At 49.5% G+C, this 21595-nt stretch overlaps 8 protein-coding genes across 8 annotated transcripts; 5 read left to right on the top strand and 3 right to left on the bottom strand.

The window, feature by feature from the left end:
* Positions 1-1196: 1196 nt before the first annotated feature.
* Positions 1197-2582, bottom strand: N7468_004731 (uncharacterized protein; the record flags this gene model as incomplete). Its single annotated transcript, XM_058474028.1, has 3 exons — positions 1197-1697; positions 1750-2107; positions 2164-2582. The coding sequence occupies 3 exons, from the start codon at positions 2580-2582 to the stop codon at positions 1197-1199; spliced, it is 1278 nt and encodes a 425-aa protein (XP_058333031.1).
* Positions 2583-5504: 2922 nt separating this feature from the next.
* N7468_004730 (glutathione S-transferase GST-6.0) lies at positions 5505-6164 on the top strand (the record flags this gene model as incomplete). The annotated part of the gene is made up of 1 exon (XM_058474027.1): positions 5505-6164. One exon carries the CDS (start codon positions 5505-5507, stop codon positions 6162-6164), a length of 660 nt encoding a protein of 219 aa, XP_058333030.1.
* Positions 6165-6527: 363 nt separating this feature from the next.
* On the top strand, positions 6528-7347 carry bud32 (serine/threonine protein kinase BUD32; the record flags this gene model as incomplete). Its single annotated transcript, XM_058474026.1, has 2 exons — positions 6528-6995; positions 7075-7347. 2 exons carry the CDS (start codon positions 6528-6530, stop codon positions 7345-7347), a joined length of 741 nt encoding a protein of 246 aa, XP_058333029.1.
* On the bottom strand, positions 7291-8552 carry N7468_004728 (putative gamma-cysteine synthetase regulatory subunit; the record flags this gene model as incomplete). The annotated part of the gene is made up of 2 exons (XM_058474025.1): positions 7291-8449; positions 8530-8552. The coding sequence occupies 2 exons, from the start codon at positions 8550-8552 to the stop codon at positions 7291-7293; spliced, it is 1182 nt and encodes a 393-aa protein (XP_058333028.1).
* An 818-nt stretch (positions 8553-9370) lies between these two features.
* Positions 9371-11856, bottom strand: N7468_004727 (SulP family inorganic anion transporter; the record flags this gene model as incomplete). Its single annotated transcript, XM_058474024.1, has 4 exons — positions 9371-10072; positions 10127-10649; positions 10698-11327; positions 11411-11856. The coding sequence occupies 4 exons, from the start codon at positions 11854-11856 to the stop codon at positions 9371-9373; spliced, it is 2301 nt and encodes a 766-aa protein (XP_058333027.1).
* A 699-nt stretch (positions 11857-12555) lies between these two features.
* N7468_004726 (translation initiation factor eIF2 subunit alpha) lies at positions 12556-13672 on the top strand (the record flags this gene model as incomplete). The annotated part of the gene is made up of 4 exons (XM_058474023.1): positions 12556-12633; positions 12699-12877; positions 12943-13131; positions 13195-13672. 4 exons carry the CDS (start codon positions 12556-12558, stop codon positions 13670-13672), a joined length of 924 nt encoding a protein of 307 aa, XP_058333026.1.
* Positions 13673-14380: 708 nt separating this feature from the next.
* Positions 14381-16497, top strand: yvc1 (putative potassium ion channel Yvc1; the record flags this gene model as incomplete). Its single annotated transcript, XM_058474022.1, has 5 exons — positions 14381-14456; positions 14505-14832; positions 14895-15829; positions 15915-16055; positions 16112-16497. The coding sequence occupies 5 exons, from the start codon at positions 14381-14383 to the stop codon at positions 16495-16497; spliced, it is 1866 nt and encodes a 621-aa protein (XP_058333025.1).
* Positions 16498-17172: 675 nt separating this feature from the next.
* On the top strand, positions 17173-21164 carry N7468_004724 (ion-transporting P-type ATPase SPF1; the record flags this gene model as incomplete). Its single annotated transcript, XM_058474021.1, has 5 exons — positions 17173-18873; positions 18948-19922; positions 19981-20460; positions 20515-20651; positions 20714-21164. 5 exons carry the CDS (start codon positions 17173-17175, stop codon positions 21162-21164), a joined length of 3744 nt encoding a protein of 1247 aa, XP_058333024.1.
* Between the last annotated feature and the right edge of the window lie 431 nt (positions 21165-21595).

Here is a 21595-nt window from a genome sequence, read left to right as displayed (position 1 = left end):
AGTCATAACGGGGCTTAGAGCCCTGCCCCCTCCCAGACTTTACGAGATGGGCTTAGCTTCCTCTGCACCCACTTCCTCAAAGCCCCGAGCGGGGGCTCCAACAGCCCGTTTCTGCATATCCGGCTCCTTTTGATTGGCAACGAATTTGCTATGGATGTAACTGGCTGCAGTTCCGTGACCCCCCATGCATTGCATCCCATCCGATCCCTGGTCGATCCCAGCTCGAGGGTCGCTGAGGTTCTTAGGGCCGCATTGAGAGCCATGGGTGATCCCATAAAATCCCCACTCCCTAGGTTCCAAAAATCATCCTGATCCAACTCAACGAGACAAGCGCCATCGTCATGAACTTTTGCATGCCCCATAGAATCTCCAGGCTCAATGCATGCTCCTAGCTTTAAACTTGTTAGCCGGGTGTAGCCATTCTAATTCGACCATGCCGTTCATGGCACGCAATGGTCGATGCTGAAACATTGATGGATTCGTTTTGGGAACAAGCCCACATGAATATCCGTGTATGTATCAGAGATACATTGAAGACACCAAAGTTTGGGTCCGGAAGCAGCCTCTCGCAGGACCTAACGATATCTGCTCACATGATGTGACCTTGTTTGAGACAGCATCCACCATATGGCTCTTTGAGCCTTCGGGAATCAGAAAGATGCCATGACGTATGTTGTAGCATCATCGGAAACGTATGGTCGGCATTTTGGGACTGGATTAGATGGACTGCCATTGATTGCTATTGGGTTAACGCTCGGCCTTATCTGCACTGAACCAACCCCGGGAGAAGATTCGACTGGCTGCCTTTGAGTGGGACGAATACTTATAGGGGGCCTTATATGTGTGGATAGTGCACGGTCAAAGCTTACGCTCCAAACCCCAAGGAGTCAGGGTTGCCGCTGAAGAGGAGATCCAGCTTGCTTGTTTCAGAAGGCCATGTGAGGCGGTATGTAGGTCAAGATATTAACTTGGTTTCCAATCATCTTGATCCTTCGTAGAAATATTCGAGGGGGGTCATTCCGACGGTGGAGATCTATTCCTGACCTGCATCAGCCCCAAACCACAACAGTCTCTTTTCTCGCTCCCTCAGTATACCACTATCAAAGACACGTTGCGCTGGTCTCTAACCTCAAGGTGTGAACTTGCTCACAGGTTCGATTGGGTGCTCTCTGCTGCAGTCTATTAGATAGGAATAATTACTGCACATTGACCATATTGACTAAGCTTCCACTGCTATTGTCATCTTCCTCATTCTTCTTCGTCACCATTCTAGCTGCCTCGACTTCTTCCTCGGTTGGGAGGTTAACGACCATGAGATAAAGAATGTTCCGCATAATTTTTCTGGGCATCACTTCCATTCTCTTTGCCTGAGATTGTAGCTGCTCTTGTTGCAGCTGGAACTGCAGCTCATAGGCTGCAACATACTCACGCTGTTGTTGTTCGGAGAAGCCCCTGGCTTGGCACTGACTGCGGAGATGCTCCAATTGACTATTTTGTTGCTCAATCATGCGTCTTTCCTGCTGCTGGAGCATGTCTTTGGCTTCTTCCATGGCCTTTTTGGGGTCTTTTGTCAGACGTCCACCTGAGATCAAACCCAGAAGACCTCCGTTGCTCGCCGGGTGGTTCGGATCAAGGAGTCGATGTTTGAACTTGGGATTGGGGGCTGATGATAATGCGTCCTGATCACTTTCGCTGGCCTGTCCAATTTGTTAGCGGGAGCCTCTCCGTTAGATGTAGCGGAAAACTTACATATCTTGCCCGTGCGCGCTTATCAAAGTAGTCATTCAACTTGGTCCAAGGTTTGTCCTTGGATTGTATTTGAACCCTCCTATCTTCATCGTCTGCGAATACCAAGGGTGCAATCTCGACGGGCAAGTTTTGCTCTCCTTCCGTAGTAACAGAGAAGGGGTCGCGTAAATTTTCCCTGATTTTTTGCGGCCATTTGACTCGAGATGATCCGGAGGCCCCGCCGGTCGAAGGTCTCTTTATCGACTTATTGATTTCTTCCTGCTCCTGCTGTGGGAGAGGGTTGTATGTCACGATCATGCAATAAAGCCCTCGAGGAGCAAATAGTTCTCGATTGGCTCTATCTATGAAAGAGTTCACCCTAGCGAAAGGACATCAGTTAATTTTCATGTTCGGAAGACGTCACAATCAACTTACTTCCATCGTATTTGTGCTTTTGCAGCGACGGCCGATACTATCTGCACCGCCGCTGTCGCGCCCATGGAAATTTGATTTGGCACGAATCCGGCCCCAAATGCTGCAATTTGTACAGCGGCAATCCACTTAGAGGACTGAACTGCTTTGTTCAAAGCGTCGATGAAATCATGAAAGTGTTCTTGGCTGATGCCGTTCTGGGATAGTATTGGAGCATACGCCTTCATGAACCCTCGCTGTTTGTTGCCGGGTCGTCGCTGGGGGATAACGACAGGGCAGGGAATTCGTTCGCAAGAAGGAGCTTTGGGAAGTTTCGAGTTTTTCTCTATGAAAGAGGCAATTGCTGAGTCGGCTCCTTCTGATATGTTATTCTCCTCAGAGCACTCTTGGGGGTCGACAGAACTGTGTAATTCAGAAGCCATTTTCGATTTTGTACTAGGACAAGTCATGGGGAACCTATGCGTACGACGCCAGTTTATATATTCGGACAGTCGCAAGAATGCCTTTTTCTGGAAAGTAAGGTACAGTAATCCCAGGTTATATACAGAGTATATATTCCGACAGTCGCAACGATGCCCCTTCCTGGAAGATAAGTCATGCCAATGAAAGCTGCCACTTGCTGCCCGTTTCAGAACTAGCCCCAGCACCATAGCCCTGCGGGGTACTGCGCCTCTGACGTACAATTGGCGGCCGACCCGCCCACATAAACAAATCATCTTTGTTCGAACCATCCCAACTCTGTCAATATGCGTCGGGTTGGAACTAAAGTAGGTTCAAATCGTAAACCAACGCTGATCTTTCATATAGTGCATGCGCTATTATTTACGCTACGGCCAAATATGGTGTCAGTCACGCTAAAATCTCACACCTTTCGCGTTTCCGAAGACATCTTTACCTATATACGAAAACGAGCCCGCAACTACAGAACTATCTAAAACCCCCCTGGTAAAGATCGACCCCGAAAACTCAGCCACAGATCTTATTGAGTGATATGTTGATTAGTGTATCGATTTCTTCCAAGACAGCTATGAAGGACTTATCGCAAAGGCACCCGACATAATTTCAAAGTCGACTGTTTCTCGAAGTCTACAAACATATCACATTATCACAGTCGTAAGTGGAAATCAAGAAAACAGATCAACTTAGCAGCTCAATCAGCACAACATCGCTTCGATTTACAAATCAATAGATTTGGGAGGGTTACCAGATTTGGTTGGCACCAGTTGACCATGCAAGAAGATGGTACTCGATGGGGAGTTCACGGTAGGGTTCCGCTTGAACAAAGACCAAGGCTCAGCCTTTCAGCTAAACAGGCTGATTCCTTTCATAAGGAGGTTCATCCGGGGACCTGTCTCAAGTTAGGTTCCAACATGGATGCGGAGCGGCCCTTTGGTCCCTACTCCACTTGCGCTGAATCGATCCACCTACGGACTAAAGAGAATCCGATAGTTATCAGATTAAGGGCATTCCAACATCGCTTCGATGGCAATCTATCAATGAAGGCTTTGATCCTTGGAATTCGTCGGCTTCCTTTTCTGTCTCTTAAAATTGCTAAGAAAGACAAAAGACAATATACAATAAGTTTACTAGGAAGTGAGACCAACAAAGATTAAGTCGGAGGGAAAAAAGGAAAAAAAAGGAAAAAAAAGGAAAAAAAGAATGACCTCGACGTGACTTGAACACGCGACATTCAGATGAATCCCAATTCCAAGACGGAAGTCTCGGAAAATTTGGAATCTGACGCTCTACCAACTGAGCTACGAAGCCATCAAGTTAGGATTGACCGATTTCTATCATCCATGATGCTAAAACTGTATTTAGTCGTAACTTTTTTGTTTTATCGTTGTACTGTAATATGGAAAATTTCTCTGTGCGTGTCATGGAGGTTAACAGCTACTAGAACGAAGGAATATTGCTTCCAACATATGAGGAGCTCGAGCTAGATAAGGGGGAAAAAAAAGAGAAATGCAACAGAAACCATAACCCCAAGCCCTCCTTCAGCGACCTCCTAACGACAATTACACGCGCTCAGAGAGCGAACTTTGTAGGTTAGGAGGCGGTGAAATACGGCATAACTGAGTGGCGGCAAGTGACAGACACAGTAAGAAGAATGCAGGCTTCACCCGCATAATTTGCATCCGCTGACCACTTATCAGGCTTCGTAGCTCAGTTGGTAGAGCGTCAGATTCCAATTGAGATTGGTTCTCTTTCGAGGTTTAGTTCTCGGAATTGGAATTCATCTGAATGTCGCGTGTTCAAGTCACGTCGAGGTCATTCTTTTTTTCCCCCTCTCCTCCCGCTTTCTTCCCCATTCACTTTCTAGCCTGATGATATTCGCATATCCCATAGCCTTTGTACAAGAGATAAGCTCCAGGGAGGATATCAAACCGTTGCGTCCCCTAAGACCCTCCAGGGTGGCAGGACTTTGAGATCAGTATCTAGGCCGGAGAATTCCAAGGTCTGTTCTGAAGCTTCTCTGGAATATTCCGCTTGCTCACTTTAGCAAAGAGCCTGGATAAACCACATGGTGGTTCTCTTGATTTAATACCCGGAGCTAATGAGGCTGGCGACGAACCAGTGCTTGCGGAGGCGATGTGACTTGAGGGCTAGGGTTGTTCCTTTGGATGTTGCCGTGGAAATCAATCTTCAGTAGGGACCTATGAGCCCAGCTAACCACTTTTTTGAGACTGTGCATCACACCCGTCCCTAATTTGGCTGGATGCTACCATGTGGCAGATCCAGGATGAACAGCCGGCCAGTCATATGAGCCAACATATCTTCACTGAGGGTAATATCTTGACTCCGGAATTCAGAACCCATCGCGGCTCTTGTACCGATAGAGCCAGTGGCTTATAGCTGTTTAATCTGGCTTAATACCTGGGCGGGCCTCTCCGCAGGGAATGCCAATGAGTCTAGACACCTTATCCCAAAACCTCCCCCGCCTTATTGTCTTATACCTAAATGATGAGTACCAACTTTCGTGCCTTGAACTAAAACAAGCCATGCTACTTCTGAGTTTTCTGTACATTCGGCCAGCCCCACTACAGGGTTTATTATCTCAGCCAATGACTGTCGACCATCGGAGGTTCTTGCAGCGGTCGGATGCTCCTGCTTGACGCCGCCCTCGGTCAAGTCAGATTTCGACGGTGCACGAACTAATTCGCACAGCTTTTGAGCAATTCCCGTAGGATTTCGTCAGCTTTGCAGTAGAGGGTTGGATTTCACATGATTGCGCAATAAGTCTCTTTCGCTTACAAAAGGCCCCTCCTAGAACGTCAAAGTCGGAAATACTTTGATATCCAATATTATTCCCTAGTGGCATAAAACTAGGCCAACTGTCTACCATGTCTGATATTGAGCTCATTTATAGCCCCGGAGCCTGCTCCTTGGCCCCGCATATCCTTCTGCATGAGATAAAAGCGAAATTCAACCTTCGGAAAGAACAAGTTGGCAAATTCTCGCCTGAGCTCCTTGCTTTGAACCCAAAAGCCAGAATTCCTGTCCTCCTCATTGGAGACACATTGATTACCGAAAACCCGGCAATCATGACAGCAATCTCGGGTCTTGCTCCTGACAAGCAGCTTATGGGAAAACCAAACACCATCGAGGCAGCGCATGTGATGGAATGGCTTGCTTGGCTATCGGGAACTCTTCACGGAAACGCCTTCGCACTCCTGCTACGACCAGCACGGTTTTCGGACAATGCCGCGCATCATAAGGAGCTGCAAGCGAAGGGCAAAGCATTGATACAGAATTGTTTTGAAGCTATTGAAGGTCGACTACAGGGAGACTCGGAATATGCAGTTGGTAGCCGCTTTACTGCCGTCGATGCTTTCCTATTTGTCTTCTATCGATGGGCTAGGCTTATTTTTGACTGGGATCTGGAGGCTTTATATCCCAAATACACCAGTTTGGCAATTTCTGTGGCTGCGAGGCCGTCGGCCATTTCAGCGCTTGCTGCAGAAGGCGTGTCTTCGACCGTGGAAGTCCAGCACACTTTGTGATAAAACGAATTACAGAGCAGAGCTATCCCTTTTTTTTCCCCCACCTGGTCATATCCATGGACATTTACATTGCTTGTTAGGAATAAAGTCAATGGTCCTGTACATGCCCCTACTGTCGCACACTACCAGGACACAACTATTCCAGTAATATCCATCAAATGCTCTAATTAATGACCGGAAAGTTATATCACCTGAAACCCAGTTGGAAATAAAAAATAAAAAGGGCAGGCTCATTAAAGCCAGAGCTGTACATCGACTCCCATGGTGGCTCTATCCCAAAGTGGGGCCCATCAATCCGCGCAACATTTTCTTCAATTTTCTCTCCAACTTGAAGCCCCCATTGACATCTTACCACCTCTCAAAATGGCAGATTATAAGCCTCCACCTCTCCCCTCCCCCTTCTCTTTCACCCAGCCGGCCCCAACCCTTCTCACCCAAGGCGCCGAAGCCCACCTCTACAAAACGGTCTCCCTCGACCCCTCCATCCCCGCCGCCCTCAAGATCCGCCCGTCCAAACCATACCGCCATCCAATTCTCGACCGGAAACTCACCCGCCAACGCATAGTCCAAGAAGCCCGATGTCTGGTGAAGCTCATCCGCGAAGGCGTGAAGGTCCCCGCCCTCCTCGCGCTGGACTGGGAAGGCCAGGGCGGCGACAGTGGGTGGGGTGGAGCTTGGCTGCTGATGGAATGGATTGAAGGGCCTGTTGTGCGCGTGGTTCTGGAGCAGTGGGAGGCATGGATGAAGCAAAACAGCAGCTCACTGGATGAGGCTCAGCGTGCCCGCGAAGAAGATCGCGTGCGCGATCTGCTGAACCGGATGGGGGCGGCCGTTGGCTTGCTGCACAAGGCTGGGATTACGCATGGAGATTTAACGACTAGCAATCTCATGTTGCGACCCCCGTCTACAGGGAGCGGAGATGTGGACCCCAATGGGGCTTCTATGGAGGGGGGAGATCGTCATCATTGATCTCGGTCTTGCGTCGCAGAGCACGCAGGATGAGGATCGCGCGGTCGACTTGTACGTGCTTGAGCGGGCGATTGGGAGCACGCATCCGCGCTCGGAAGCTCTTTTTGATGCGCTGCTACAGGGATACCGTGAAAGCTACAAGGGCGCTACATCTACGCTAAAGAGATTGGAGGATGTACGGATGAGAGGCCGCAAGCGCAGCATGCTGGGTTAACCGAGCCGGATATGCGATAAGAGTTCCTGTCTCATGCACAAACGAATAATGAAACGCCTCGCTGGAATCATGATAGAGGGCCAAGACGGGTACCGAAGGTATATATATCGAGGTAGAATTCCGGCGCAGGTCCTCCCTGGAAGATGCCGGGTTATGCATGTCCAAGCTTATCTCTCTTTCATGACCGGCTTTTGACGCATGTGCCAACATCTGCAAGAGCAAAGTACCCTTATTCTCTACCACGCCGCGGTCCTTGACGACGGCTGTGTATTTCACCACCCACTGGGGCTCGACATCTCCTTGGATGCCATCGGGGCTATTTGGGGCCGATGCAAGAATGCCCGCACCCTTGTCACCTGGACCGAGCAGTTCCCGCGTCGTTCCGACGGGGAGGATGTCATTGCAATCGTTATGTGTCAGGAGCTGGATCTGTTCTTGCTTGGCATAAAGAATCAAGGATTTCGGCACGACGCAGCAGTCTTTTAAGTTGATCTGGTCCACCGAGGGCTTGACCTTAGTGTGGGGCAGGAACCGCGCGAGTCGTTCGCTGCCAAACTCAGCCACACCCAGCTGGGAAATCATGCCCTCAGCGTGTAGCGACTCTAGGGTTGACCATGTCTGCACTATACTGTCGAAGTCGTCCGGTTTCCCCGCTTCTTCCTCCTCGCTGTCATCATCTGCGTCGAACAGGATTCCCGGGAACGAGACAATCAGCAGGTCGATAGACGTCACATGTAGTTCCTTTAATACCAGATCAATCGCCTCCCTTGTGTGTGCGCATCTCCTAGATACGGGAACCCCTGGCAAGTAGAATAGCTTCACGGTGATATCGTATTGCGACCGCTCCTCCGATAGCCCGGACTGGGCGGAGTCCAGTGCAGGAATGTAGAGGGTTCCGTCGCGCTCCGCGGTCCATGCCTTATAGTCTTGCACTGTGTTCTGCGATCCGTTCGCATCGCCGTTGGATCCGTTAGATTGGTGGCCGGTCGCCAATTGTTGCGACGCAAGGAAGTTCGCGCGCAGCGACGTGATCAATTCTATATTCGATTTTTGAGAAAGTGGCTGGCGGATCACTGACGGGCGACCGCCCTGCATCAGGTTTCTGTGACAATTAGTACCTTATCATTGAGCATCGGTCCATCTCCGGTTTGCAGGTTCCGCGTGGCGCGGCGGGGCACTTACGAAGTAGAGAGGATCAACTTCATGGTGCTGATCCGTGGGAAGAGAAAAAAAGGGGGAATGCGAGATTGCCTATCGTACTTCGACAAAGGAGTGACTTTTGTCTGCGAGGCGGAAGTTTTATCTTGGAGAGAAAAACCGAACCCCGCGCAACCATTCAGCCTGTGGAAGCCCCGGCCCTTTCCCAAAGTGCCTGACAAATCCTCCCCTCGTTTCCAAGGTTGCTAACCAAATGGAGACACAGCCCATGGATTATTTATCATCGGAGTCTTATTCAATACCTTATCCAGATCGATGCTCGCCTTGTATTCCAATTCGTATTCTCCTGTAAATATGGATAAATTTTAGCAATGATATCACAAGTTCTTTCAGTGCAACCATTCGTGGTTCTGCATCGCTTTCAATACTCTACCCTTGGAGACTGACTAGCCGCTGCCTAAAGATTGGACGAATTTGCGAAAGCATTCCCTGGAACACGCTAACAAGTATTGCAAGATATTCTTTAAAATGCAAAAGAAATATATATTGATCTTTATCTCCCTGAGATTACTTGAAAAGCAAGAGTCCCACTTGCGAAAGATCAAGAAGTCTGCGGTGGTATGGTGCATGCCATACCACGCAATAGTCCTGCGCCAACTTTGCCAACTGAAACCGGAAAATATACGGTTTCGACAGTGAAGATAGAATTGAACCCCGGAATGCGATAACTGAATATTGGACATGGCATCATCAAGTTAGTCAAATTTTGTTGAAAGTTTTTTTGAAAGTTTTTTCTTTTCTTTTTTTTTTGGCCACATATTGACCAGATTCCTCTACAGAAGAGTAGAAGACTCAAACTTGACCCTTAAGTTTGATCGAGATATTCTTCTGTTTCTGCCAAACGCAGTGCCTCGTCAACGCTGGGGACAAAGTGCGTCAAGCCCCCGCACTCTTCCACGATGCCACTCCGCTCGAACATGCGGAATACATTCGAGTTAGGCAGCCGGCAGAAAAAGAGTCTTGTGCCTTTCGCTGTGTACGCGCGCACGATCTCCCATAGGACCTGGGTTCCCGACCCATCGATACTTGTAACACCATGAGCATCGAAGATGATGTTTTTATTGTGTTCGGCTGGCCGCTGACGAGGAAGTGACGGGTGCGTCCTGCTGGATCCATAGAGCTCGAGACGGCGAAGACGGTTTTTGAGATCACCGGTGTTGGCAAATGTGAGAGGCTCGGGGATTTTGACAATCAAAGCACCCTCGATGAACTCAACGTTGTCGGGCTGCTGCTCAGCGTTCTCAAAACGTGTCCCGGAGCCAGATACTACTTTGCCAAGGATTTGGATTCGGGGTTGCGTGGAGTGGCGAATGAGGATGATCACCGAGAGCCCAATTCCGATGGCCATACCTAGTTCAAGTGAATAGAATATGGTAGAGACAAAGATGAGGAACATCAAGGAGAGCTCGGCCCAGCCGCGGAGGTGGAAAAAAAAGATAAGATCATGCGGGCACTCCTCGGCCAATGTATATGCGACAACGGAGATCATCGAGCAAAGAACGGCTTTCTATTCAAGGATTAGCAAAGACCTGTGGCCAAGCTTTGATGGGAATACACGAACCGGAAGGTAGTACAGATACGGCAAAAGCACTAGAATGCTAATCAGCGTGAGCAGACTGACGAAGATGTTGCTCATTGGGGAACGGGCTCCAGTTTGAGCACTGAGCTTGCTTCGACCGTATCCGCCAAACGCCGGAAGAGCCATGAAACAGCCGCCTATGAGGTTGGCAGCGCCCAAAGCTACCATTTCTCGGTTGGCGCTTGTCTGCATGTCTTGTATACCATCAGGACTAGCATCATCCCCCAGTCCCTTGGCTGCCACGGAGGATTCAAAGAATCCAAGGAGCGTGATCATGAAAGCCTTGCTCATGGCAGAGCGAATATAAGACATGTTGCTGAATTTGAAAGGCCACGAGAATGCGAATAATTGACTAGAGCTGATTTCAGTATGGCCAAGCAGCTCTAGTCCCTTCTCTTCCCAATTCAGACGCCAGGCTAAGATGGCAGATATGACAACGACCAAGAACCGGTCGGGGAAGTAGATTGCTTGAGGAAAACGCGGTACCAGCCTCTTTTTCAGCTCCCTGTGATATGTCAGTGTATTCCTTCCAATATGGCAAATGACCACAAACCTAAACAGCATGATGATTGAAAAGCTCACGAGAGAGACGATCGTCGTAAGGGCATGGCTTTCCCGGGCATAGCGGAAAACAAAAACCAACTTCTCAACTGTGGTTCCATGGTTAGAGCCGGTGTCAGAAGCCTGTTCACCGAGTCCGAGCTCAGGAATGAGCTGGTCCACAAAAATCACAAACCCAATGGCCGTGATGAACCCTCTCAGAAATGGTCTACTCAGCATATTATCCAAGAACCCAAGCCGAGTTAAGCCAGCTGCAAGGATCATAGCTCCAGTCATAGCGGTTGCTATCCCGATCACCAGAGAACTTTCCATATTATCAGGCTCACCCCCTTCGCCACGGTGTGTACTTTGTTTGACGATAGCTCCTGTCAGAAGAGAACCAGCTGCTTCGGGCCCAAGAACCAGAAGTGGGCAGCTTCCCAGTATGGCGTAGATGAAAGGGTGTATCACAAATGAATACAATCCATTGATTGGAGGCGCATGTGCCAAATTAGCTGCCAGGGAAAGAGCCATAGGAATATAGATTGAAGCAATAGTAAGACTCGCGACAAAGTCTCCTCGAAGATAAGACCAGCGGTATTGGCTAATCCAATTGAAAAAAGGGATATAATAGGAGATGTATCTGTAAATATTCGATCCGAGTCAGGAATCCGTTTTCGGGTGTACATGGTATCTTTTTCGCTCATCCGGGCAATCTCAACTTACAATTTTTTGGACTCGTTCATGGACAAGGCTGATAAAGATGCTTTCATTTGGGACAAGTGCTCTGAACCTGGATCCGATCCAGGCCGGCCATTTCCTCCGAAGGAATTCGATGATGCACCTGTGTTTCCTCCTTCATAGTTTCCATGATTATTGTTTGAAGTCGTAAATCCCAAGTAGGTTGGCGTCTCAGCAGTCTCGATCCGTGGGGAGAAAGTGCCATGGCTACAGCGTCTTTCTCCGCACACCGGGTCTGACCGTTCGTACGACTCCAACAGACGGGTTCTCACATCAGGTTCGCTTGTAATACCCAGCCCTCGGGTGTTCTGCTCGGCACGGCGGCTGGGGCCGGTTTCTGCAGAGAATCTTGAGCTGAAGATGTCAGACAAGCGGCTGCGCAGAACACTAGCCTCGTCTACGGAGCCAGGCTCCAAGTTTTGGTTAGACATGGTGCTCGTGCTGAATTCAGGGCCAGCCAAAATACACAAGAAGGGCGCACCGATGCCCTCGTCGCGAGGACGAATCAGTGAGAGTCAAAATTATGAGGGGATGAAAGAGTCAATTGGAAACTAGACTGGGCAGTTAAGAAGGGCGGTGGCCTCGGAAGCTGATTAGCGGACACGGAACGGCTATCATTCGATCTTTTTGTAGATCGACCCCACCATAGCTTCTTGACGATGGCGTTGAAAGGGTCGCTCAGAGAAAGTAAATTCAAGAAGTCTCTCGGATGGACAAATCGTTAGATAGCTGCGCATTGCTTCAACATTTGTGACATGAGTATTCAGCTAAATATACATGCTTTAGCTTCGTGCGGCATATTATCGCATCTTTTATGCATGATGTGTCATCTGTTCTCACATATGTACATAAAATAGCCGATTAGCGGAGGCGGTGAGTATTCGATAAGTCACGTGCGACTATGGCAGACTCACGTGCCCGATGTGGGTTTTGTGCCCGCCACAATAGCGATTTGAAGCGACTGTGCCTCCGCCCAACGACGCTTCTTTCAGCCCTCAGTCCTCTTTGGAGCCTTCTCGGTCCTCTTTCCTTTCATTCGATCCAGTCGCTGTCCCTTGGACTGTCGCCTCACTAGTCCTATATTCCCCCCAGCGCACCACCGAGAAAAATCAGAGCGCAACCCCGCCAAAATGTCGTTAACAAATTGCCGATTCTACGAGGAGAAGTATCCCGAGGTGGACAGCTATGTCATGGTCAATGTCAAGCAGGTATGATGTCTTGAGCATATCGGAGGGCTCGATTGTTCTGTTGGCTGACGAAATTTATTGGGCAGATTGCCGAGATGGGCGCCTACGTGAAGCTTCTCGAGTACGACAACATTGACGGCATGATTCTTCTCTCTGAACTCTCCCGAAGACGTATTCGCAGTATCCAAAAGTTGATTCGTATCGGTCGCAACGAAGTCGTTATTGTCCTTCGTGTCGACAAGGAGAAGGGTAAGACAGACGCGAAGTTCGATACAAGTTGGGCGCCAAGTCTGATTCATGCGATTTACAGGTTACATCGATTTGTCAAAGCGTCGTGTCTCCCCCCGAGGATGTCATCAAGTGCGAGGAACGATACAACAAGAGCAAAGCAGTGCACTCCATCATGCGCCATGTGGCTGAGGCCACCCAAACTCCACTGGAGGAGCTTTACCAGCAGATTGCCTGGCCACTGAACCGGAAATACGGCCACTCCCACGATGCTTTCAAGATCGCCATCACGTATGTCTTTTTTTTTCTTCGTTTTGGAGATGTAATGCATCGATACTGATCTCGAAACTATAGTAACCCCGATGTTTGGAATGAGGTCGAATTCCCCACCGAAGTCGTGAAGAAGGAGCTGCTGCAGTACATCAGCAAGAAGCTGACTCCCGCTCCTACTAAAGTTCGTGCCGATATCGAGGTTAGCTGCTTTGGCTACGAGGGTATCGACGCCGTTAAGGATGCCCTTCGCACCGCTGAAGCCCACAACTCCCCTGAGAACCAGATCAAGGTTAAGCTTGTGGCCCCTCCTCTTTACGTCCTGACCAGCCAATGTCTCGACAAGACCCTTGGAATTCAACAACTCGAAGCTGCGATTGAGAACATTGGAACAAAGATCCGTGCGTCCGGTGGTAACCTCATCGTTAAGATGGCTCCTAAGGCTGTTACCGAGCACGACGATGCTATTCTCCAGGAACTTATGGAGAAGCGCGAGCGCGAGAACCAGGAGGTCAGTGGAGACGAGAGCGAGTCAGAGAGTGACGAGGGTGTGCCCGCGTAAAGGATGATACCCTAGGGTGGAAATGCGACCCGGCGTACATCGGCATTGTCCACTTGTGTCCAAGGCGCCAACCGAGGAGGAAATGGGTAAAAACGGATAGAGAAAATTCATGCACGTTTACGCGATCAATGACAAAAGGGGGTTGATGGCTTAACTGTGCCGCCGGACAGGGCTGCAAGTCCGAACCTGCTTTCTTCTTATCGAAAAAGCAGTCGCATGCACCATCAATCCGGGGGGGGGGGCGGATCTATTCACCAACAAGTGCAATGGGTCGATCGGTGAAGGCCTTCAAGCTTTGCCTTGACCATCTTCTTCGGACGTTTGGACAAGCACGAGCTGTCAGTTCTGATGTATATACGTACACCTAACGTACCGAAGTTCCTACGAGTAACCTTGACTACATTTTTTTGAAGCTCAATGATCTAGGCCCAGTCGTTACAATGTCAGGCATTAAATTAGTATGCTTAACCTTTACCCTGTCAACAGGTGGACCTGCTGTCAAGTAAATGTCAGATTAGGTTTGGTCGCAGATTTCGGTCAACCTTGGAAGTTGCCCAGATTAAGCAGATTAGCGGGGGCTGCGCGCTTGGACTTCCCAGTGTCCCTTGCCCCAAGACCCTCAGGACATCCCCCCTCCGCACTGTGAGACCTGAGAACCGACCCTGATACCACCTACGGAATTCTTTTGGGGTAATTGCTTCTTCAGAGATGGGCCATTGGCGCGATCTCTTCCGCTTTGATGGGCGTCACGCGCGTCACCGCATGCAAGTCGAGCGCCGTCGTCGTACGTCATGAGCACTAGCGATTGTGTGTACCGACTAACTAGTTTCAGTTCTTCCCGCGTATATCGCTGATGAAAATATCCCATCTGACTCTTCAAAGGAAATTGCAAAAGTCGCATTGCGATTGAAGTATCAAATTGAGCAAGTGGTTCCTTGCGAGGTTGAAGACAGCGTCTTGACCGACCCGAATAGCCGCCTCATCACGCCGCAGGTCGTGGAGACTGCCAAGCGAGCTGGCGGCGAGGAGTACAAAGCTTGTATCGTCTACTGCCTTTTGGTCTGTATCAGGTGGTTCCAGATTCAATCCAATGTTGAGCTGTGGGATGCGGACCTTCATCATGTTCGAGCTGTGGCATGCGAGGTCATAGCTAAGCGGATGTACGCACCTCTCCTGCGGCCCCTTAATCATTCAATTGGAATCCTTCTAATTATATATGCAGTATTGAGACCGAAGAGGACCAGGCTTACCTCCTTAAGAATGTTCTGCTCAAGCGGTACTCGATTTTCTGCGACGGGGTTGAAACAATGCCTTTAAATGTCATTGAATGGTCCGTCGATCTTCATGCTCTGAAAATTATAAGCTCTGCGGGGTACCAAAAATGTATCAAGTATCTTTGGTATGGGTGGATCACTCAGGAAGAGGGAAACCCGACCAATTTCGTGGAATATGGCGAGAAATCCAACGACAGCTATTGGGTCCATTTTCATCCCGACAGAATGCGCACCCCCCTCTACCAGAATATCTGCCAGATCCTCTTCTCTTTGATCTACCTTGGTCTTTATACGGCCGTTATCAACACGGTTAATCCAACAGGCGACCTCGACACGGCTGAATGTATTCTTTACGGTATGACATTTGCCTTCATCTGCGATGAAACTGTGAAGCTGTGGAAGGTTGGCTGGAACTACCTCGAGTTCTGGAACGCCTTCAATTGCACTCTTTACGGGCTGCTTTCTGTTTCATTCGTTCTACGTGTGGTGGCATTGGCCCATTCGCCTTCCATTCATGACGAAGAGCGCCAGTTCTTCAATGGACTGAGCTACAACTTCCTGGCTTTCACGGGTCCGATGTTCTGGATGCGCATGATGCTCTACCTGGACACTTTCCGCTTCTTCGGTGCTATGTTCGTGGTCCTTCGAGTTATGATGAAAGAGAGTTTAATTTTCTTCGCGCTACTATTTGTCGTCCTCGCTGGCTTTTTCCAGGGCTTCATTGGCATGGCTCAAGTTGACCAGGATGCGGATATCGTCCGTCTCATCATCCAGGGGATGGCAAATAGCGTCATGCAAAGCCCTGAATTCGAGATCTTCCAAGATTTCGCGTTCCCCTTTGGCATCATCCTCTATTATGTTTTCAACTTCATTATCATGATTGGTATGTTAGAGTCTTCTACTGTAGCCCTGCCCATACCTTGGTACTTTCACGATTATCTAAAACAAGGCCTAACGACTCTCTTCAGTTCTGTTGAATATCCTCATTGCACTCTATAACAGTGCATATGAGGACATTTCGAGCAACGCCACAGACGAATACATGGCAACTTTTGCCCAAAAAACCATGCAGTTTGTCCGTGCTCCAGACGAGAATGTGTTTATCCCACGTAAGCCTGTGTTCTTTCCCTTTTTTCTTGAGCCGCGTAGCTAATCCTATTCAAAGCCTTCAATCTGATTGAAATCCTGCTTGTCAGTGCTCCATTTGAATGGTGGCTTTCGAGAAAGAACTACGCAAAACTCAACGACATTGTCATGGTAGTCATATACTCTCCTCTTCTGCTACTCACCGCTTGGGTTGAGACTCGTGAAGCCGAGCAGATCAGGTGGAATCGTCGCCATGGTGAAGATGACGAAGGAGATCGACAAGAGTGGGAATACGTTGCAGATGAGGTTAATTTCGATCTGGACGATACATGGAAGGAAGAAGTGCAGCAATCAACTCCAGATATCAAAATTGACAGCACAGCTCTCCAGGTGCGACAATTACAAGAGCAGGTGGCTATTTTGACCGAGGCAGTAAAACACTTGACGCAGGGAAAGGACACCTGAATATCCCAGGGCTCTAGGGTCTGGATTGTTTATAACGCAGGGACCTAACGTCATTATATCACAGGTGCCTAAAGCTCTTAATTATTTCATGAACCAGGTCATCATGCGCCCTCATCAAGATACGCTTGACTATTCAATCTTAATCAATCTGAAATCATGATTCCATCCAAGCCCAATGGATTGCCCAAGTGAACAGAGAAAGGTCAGCTGGGCAAAAATAATTCTTCCAAGATAGAGCAAAAATTCTGAATCCAAAAAAGAATATCTCAGGTTATTTTTTAGGAATAGCCGAACGTGGGGGTCGAACCCACAACCTTGAGATTAAGAGTCTCACGCTCTACCGATTGAGCTAGCCCGGCAGGGCTTGTTGAAGGGCAGGCCGGAATTGGCTACATAAGCGGGTGCTAGAGATTTCAAGGTGAAGGCCGCTCCGCAGGCGGCCTTACGTAACCCGCTTTAGCGCGCCCCGAAGCCCGCTGGAAATCACGAATTTGCGCTTATCTCAAGGTGGCTTCTTCTGGACTTCTTTGTTTCTGCTAGATCCTTTGGTCTCTTTATGCCTATTTAATTGGATTTTTGATCGACCTTGATCGTGGTCATCCAATTGCCAAAATGTTTGTTTCTCGATAGCACTCTCACCCCGCCTCTTCCCTTGTTGATGAATACTAATCCATGATGTATAGGGCAAAGCTCGTTGATGACCCCCAGATCCAACATGCCTCCCTTCATAATCCCATGCCGCTGCAGGCACATCTATACATCTGGCCTTTCCTAATTATCTGGCCCGCCTTCTTCGCCTTTTACCTGTCCCCGGAGCGATATGATACCTACATTCAGGGCCAGGAGTGGACATTCGTCTGGTCTGGGTCCATCATCACAGCCCAGTCTCTCCTGTGGCTGATGACCAAGTGGAATATCAACCTGAGGTCTTTTTTTACTATGAAATCTTCCAAGTCTGTCGATACCGCTCGTTTGATCAAGGTTATTCCCATCGAAAACGCCGGCTCCCCCGAGATCTGCACATTGCACCGCGATAACTTTGGCGGCAAGAAAACACTGTCCTTCCTCTTCCAGAAGCGCCGGTTCTTGTTCTACCCCGAGACCAAAACTTTCGCACCTCTGTCCTATGTCCTCGACGAAGAGCCCAAGCCTGCCCTCAGCTATTTTCAAAAGAGCAAGGGTTTGACCACGAAGGCTCAAATCGACAGTGTGCAGCATCACTATGGCGATAACACCTTCGATATCCCCGTCCCTACATTCATGGAACTTTTCCAAGAACATGCAGTGGCCCCGTTCTTCGTGTTCCAGATCTTCTGTGTCGGACTGTGGATGCTGGATGAATACTGGTACTACTCGCTATTTACCTTGTTTATGCTGGTCACATTCGAGAGTACGGTTGTGTGGCAGCGTCAGCGCACCCTGACCGAGTTCCGGGGCATGAACATCAAGCCTTACGACGTTTGGGTCTACCGTGAGAATAAGTGGCAGGAAATCACTAGTGACAAGCTTCTCCCAGGCGATTTAATGTCCGTCAATCGTACCAAGGAAGACAGTGGTGTTGCGTGCGATATTCTGTTGATTGAGGGTACCGCCATCGTGAATGAGGCGATGCTCTCTGGTGAAAGTACTCCCCTGCTCAAGGACTCCGTTCAGCTGCGCCCCGGCGAGGATCTGATCGAGCCCGATGGATTGGACAAGAACTCTTTCGTGCACGGAGGTACCAAGGTGCTCCAGATTACTCACCCCAATGCGAACGGCGAAGACCCCTTGAAGAACTTGGCGAGCGGCCTCGTTATGCCCCCAGACAATGGTGCCCTTGGCGTCGTGGTCAAGACCGGCTTTGAGACTAGCCAAGGAAGTCTTGTGCGAACGATGATCTACTCCACTGAACGTGTGTCAGCCAACAACGTCGAGGCCCTGCTGTTCATCCTCTTCCTTCTTTGTTTCGCCATCGCAGCCTCGTGGTATGTGTGGCAGGAGGGTGTATCCAAGGACCGCAAGCGATCCAAGCTTCTTTTGGACTGTGTTCTGATCATTACGAGTGTTGTTCCTCCAGAGCTTCCTATGGAGCTGAGCTTGGCTGTCAACACAAGCCTGGCTGCGCTGAGCAAATTTGCTATCTTCTGTACTGAGCCTTTCCGAATTCCATTCGCTGGTCGTGTCGATATCGCTTGTTTCGACAAGACCGGCACACTTACTGGCGAAGATCTGGTTGTGGACGGCATTGCTGGCTTCAACCTTGGCCAGCCTGGCGCACAGGTCGAGGCTGACGGTGCCCATGTACAACTGGCAAATACCGCGAGTATCAGTTCCGAGACCGGCCTTGTTCTTGCCAGTGCTCATGCCTTGGTGAAATTGGATGAGGAGAAATTGTTGGTGATCCAATGGAGAAAGCAACTTTGCAGTGGCTTGGCTGGGTGCTCGGTAAAAATGACACACTGATGCCTAAGGGCCAACCTCCTGTTTATGCCTCGCGCCCGGTCGAGTCTGTTCAAGTTAAGCGCAGATTCCAGTTCTCCTCCGCCCTGAAGCGAATGAGTACCATCTCTACCGTCTCGTCAGTTGACCCGAAAGCTTCCAAGAAGACTAAGGCTACCTTTGTCAGCGTTAAGGGTGCTCCGGAGACCATTGGCTCTATGCTGATCAACCTGCCTCCAAACTACGAGGAAACTTACAAGCACTTTACTCGCAACGGTGCCCGTGTCCTTTCCCTTGCGTACAAAGTTATCTCTCCAGACTCAGAGCTTTCCCAAGGACGTATCAATAACTTCACCCGCGAAGAGGTCGAGTCTGAATTGATCTTCGCTGGTTTCTTGGTTTTGCAGTGCCCTCTCAAGGACGATGCGATCAAGGCTGTTCGCATGCTTAATGAAAGCAGTCACAGAGTTGTCATGATTACCGGAGACAACCCGCTGACTGCTGTTCATGTCGCTCGCCAGGTCGAGATTGTTGACCGGGAGGTTGTCATTCTGGATGCTCCCGAGCATGATAACTCTGGTACCAAGCTGGTTTGGCGTACCATTGATGACAAGCTCAACACCGACGTCGATCCTACTCAGCCTCTTGACCCTGAGATCATCCGCACAAAGGACATCTGTATCACTGGTTATGCTCTCGCCAAATTCAAGGACCAGCCAGCTCTTCCCGACCTTCTGCGCCACACTTGGGTCTATGCTCGTGTGTCACCTAAGCAAAAAGAAGAGATCCTTCTCGGCCTCAAGGATGCTGGTTACACTACTCTGATGTGTGGTGACGGAACCAACGATGTTGGTGCTTTGAAACAGGCTCACATTGGTGTTGCTCTCTTGAACGGCTCGCAAGATGACCTCAACAAGATTGCTGAACACTTCCGTACTACTAAGATGAAGGAGCTCTACGAGAAACAAGTTTCTATGATGCAACGATTCAACCAGCCTTCGCCCCCTGTTCCCGTCCAGATCGCTCACCTTTACCCCCCCCGGTCCCACAAACCCACACTACCAGAAGGCGATGGAGAGAGAAGCATCCAAGAAAGCTGCTGCTGGCACCCCGGCTGGTGAATCAATCCAGACGATTACCTCCCCCGGGGCCCAGGCTTTACAGCAAAACCTTACTCCACAACAGCAAAGACAGCAGCAAGCGTCTGTTGCCGCCGCCGGTTTCGCCGACAAGCTCACTACATCTATGCTGGAGCAGGAATTGGATGATAGCGAGCCTCCAACAATCAAGCTGGGTGACGCCTCTTGCGCGGCTCCCTTCACCAGCAAACTGGCCAACGTCGTCGCAATTCCCAACATCATCCGTCAGGGCCGTTGCACACTCGTTGCGACAATTCAGATGTACAAGATTCTTGCATTGAACTGTTTGATCAGTGCTTACAGTCTGAGTGTCATCTACCTGGATGGTATCAAATTTGGTGATGGTCAAGTCACTATCAGCGGTATGCTTATGAGTGTCTGCTTCTTGTCCATCTCCCGTGCAAAGGTACGTAATTATGTTCCCTCGCTAGCCACAACCCAAGATACTAATGAAGTGCAGTCTGTCGAGGGCCTGTCTAAGGAGCGACCTCAGCCGAACATCTTCAATATCTATATTATTGGATCGGTCCTTGGTCAATTCGCTATCCATATCGCGACTCTGGTCTACCTTTCCAACTACGTCTATAAACGTGAACCGTAAGTAGCCATCAATCACTCAAGATGAATCAAGAGTTCTGCGATGCTAACGAGTTGAACAGGAGAGATGACAATGTCGATCTTGAGGGTGAATTCGAGCCTTCTCTATTGAACAGCGCGATCTACCTGCTCCAGCTGATCCAGCAAATCTCCACCTTCTCCATCAACTACCAGGGCCGACCCTTCCGTGAGTCCATCCGAGAGAACAAGGCCATGTACTGGGGTCTGGTGGCTGCTTCCGCTTGCGCCTTCTCCTGTGCTACTGAGTTCGTTCCGGAGATCAACGAGAAGCTGCGTCTGGTCCCCTTCACCAACGAGTTCAAGCTGACCCTCACCGCGCTGATGATCGTCGACTACGCCGGTTGCTACATCATTGAGAATGTGCTGAAGCACTTCTTCAGTGACTTCCGCCCCAAGGATATCGCCGTTCGCCGCCCTGATCAGCTGCAGCGCGAGAACGAACGCAAGGCCAAAGAGGCGCTTGAGGCTCAGGCCCAGGGCCAGGCTGCATAAGAAAGGCAGTACCGAGTTTGCATCGCGCTGCCTACGCGACCTTTTCTAAGGTCCTCATGTATTTTACACATAGAGTGTTCGGAGACAGCAGTTTCGTAGAACCGCATGGCATATGATCCCTAATGCTGTTCTTGTATAGCATCTTCTCAAGATCATCATTCATAGTCACCTATCTTCAAGCCTCGTAGGCTGATAGGCTTCTGCTTGCTATTTCGTAGTCTGCCTAGTCCTTGAAACACCAACCTTGGAGAGAAGCAGGTCCGATTGACTGATCCCGCAAGGATCTTCCACCGGCATGTCACAAATTTCTGACATTGACGAGCACTCGAACTCAAGAGCCTTTCAGTCTAGGCTAACCCCACGCTTTAAGCGTCTTTAGTCTGTCGACATGGTCCGTCAAGTAGCGATAAGGCGATGATCTCAGCGAAACG

This window comes from Penicillium chermesinum, assembly GCF_028974085.1.
Source record: "Penicillium chermesinum strain IBT 19713 chromosome Unknown utg000003l:1.0-5111272.0:1.0-5115320.0, whole genome shotgun sequence".
In the NCBI taxonomy this organism is placed as follows: Eukaryota; Fungi; Ascomycota; class Eurotiomycetes; order Eurotiales; family Aspergillaceae; genus Penicillium; species Penicillium chermesinum.
The sequence above is the reverse complement of the archived record's forward strand: the minus strand, read 5'-3'. Positions and strand labels throughout refer to the sequence as shown.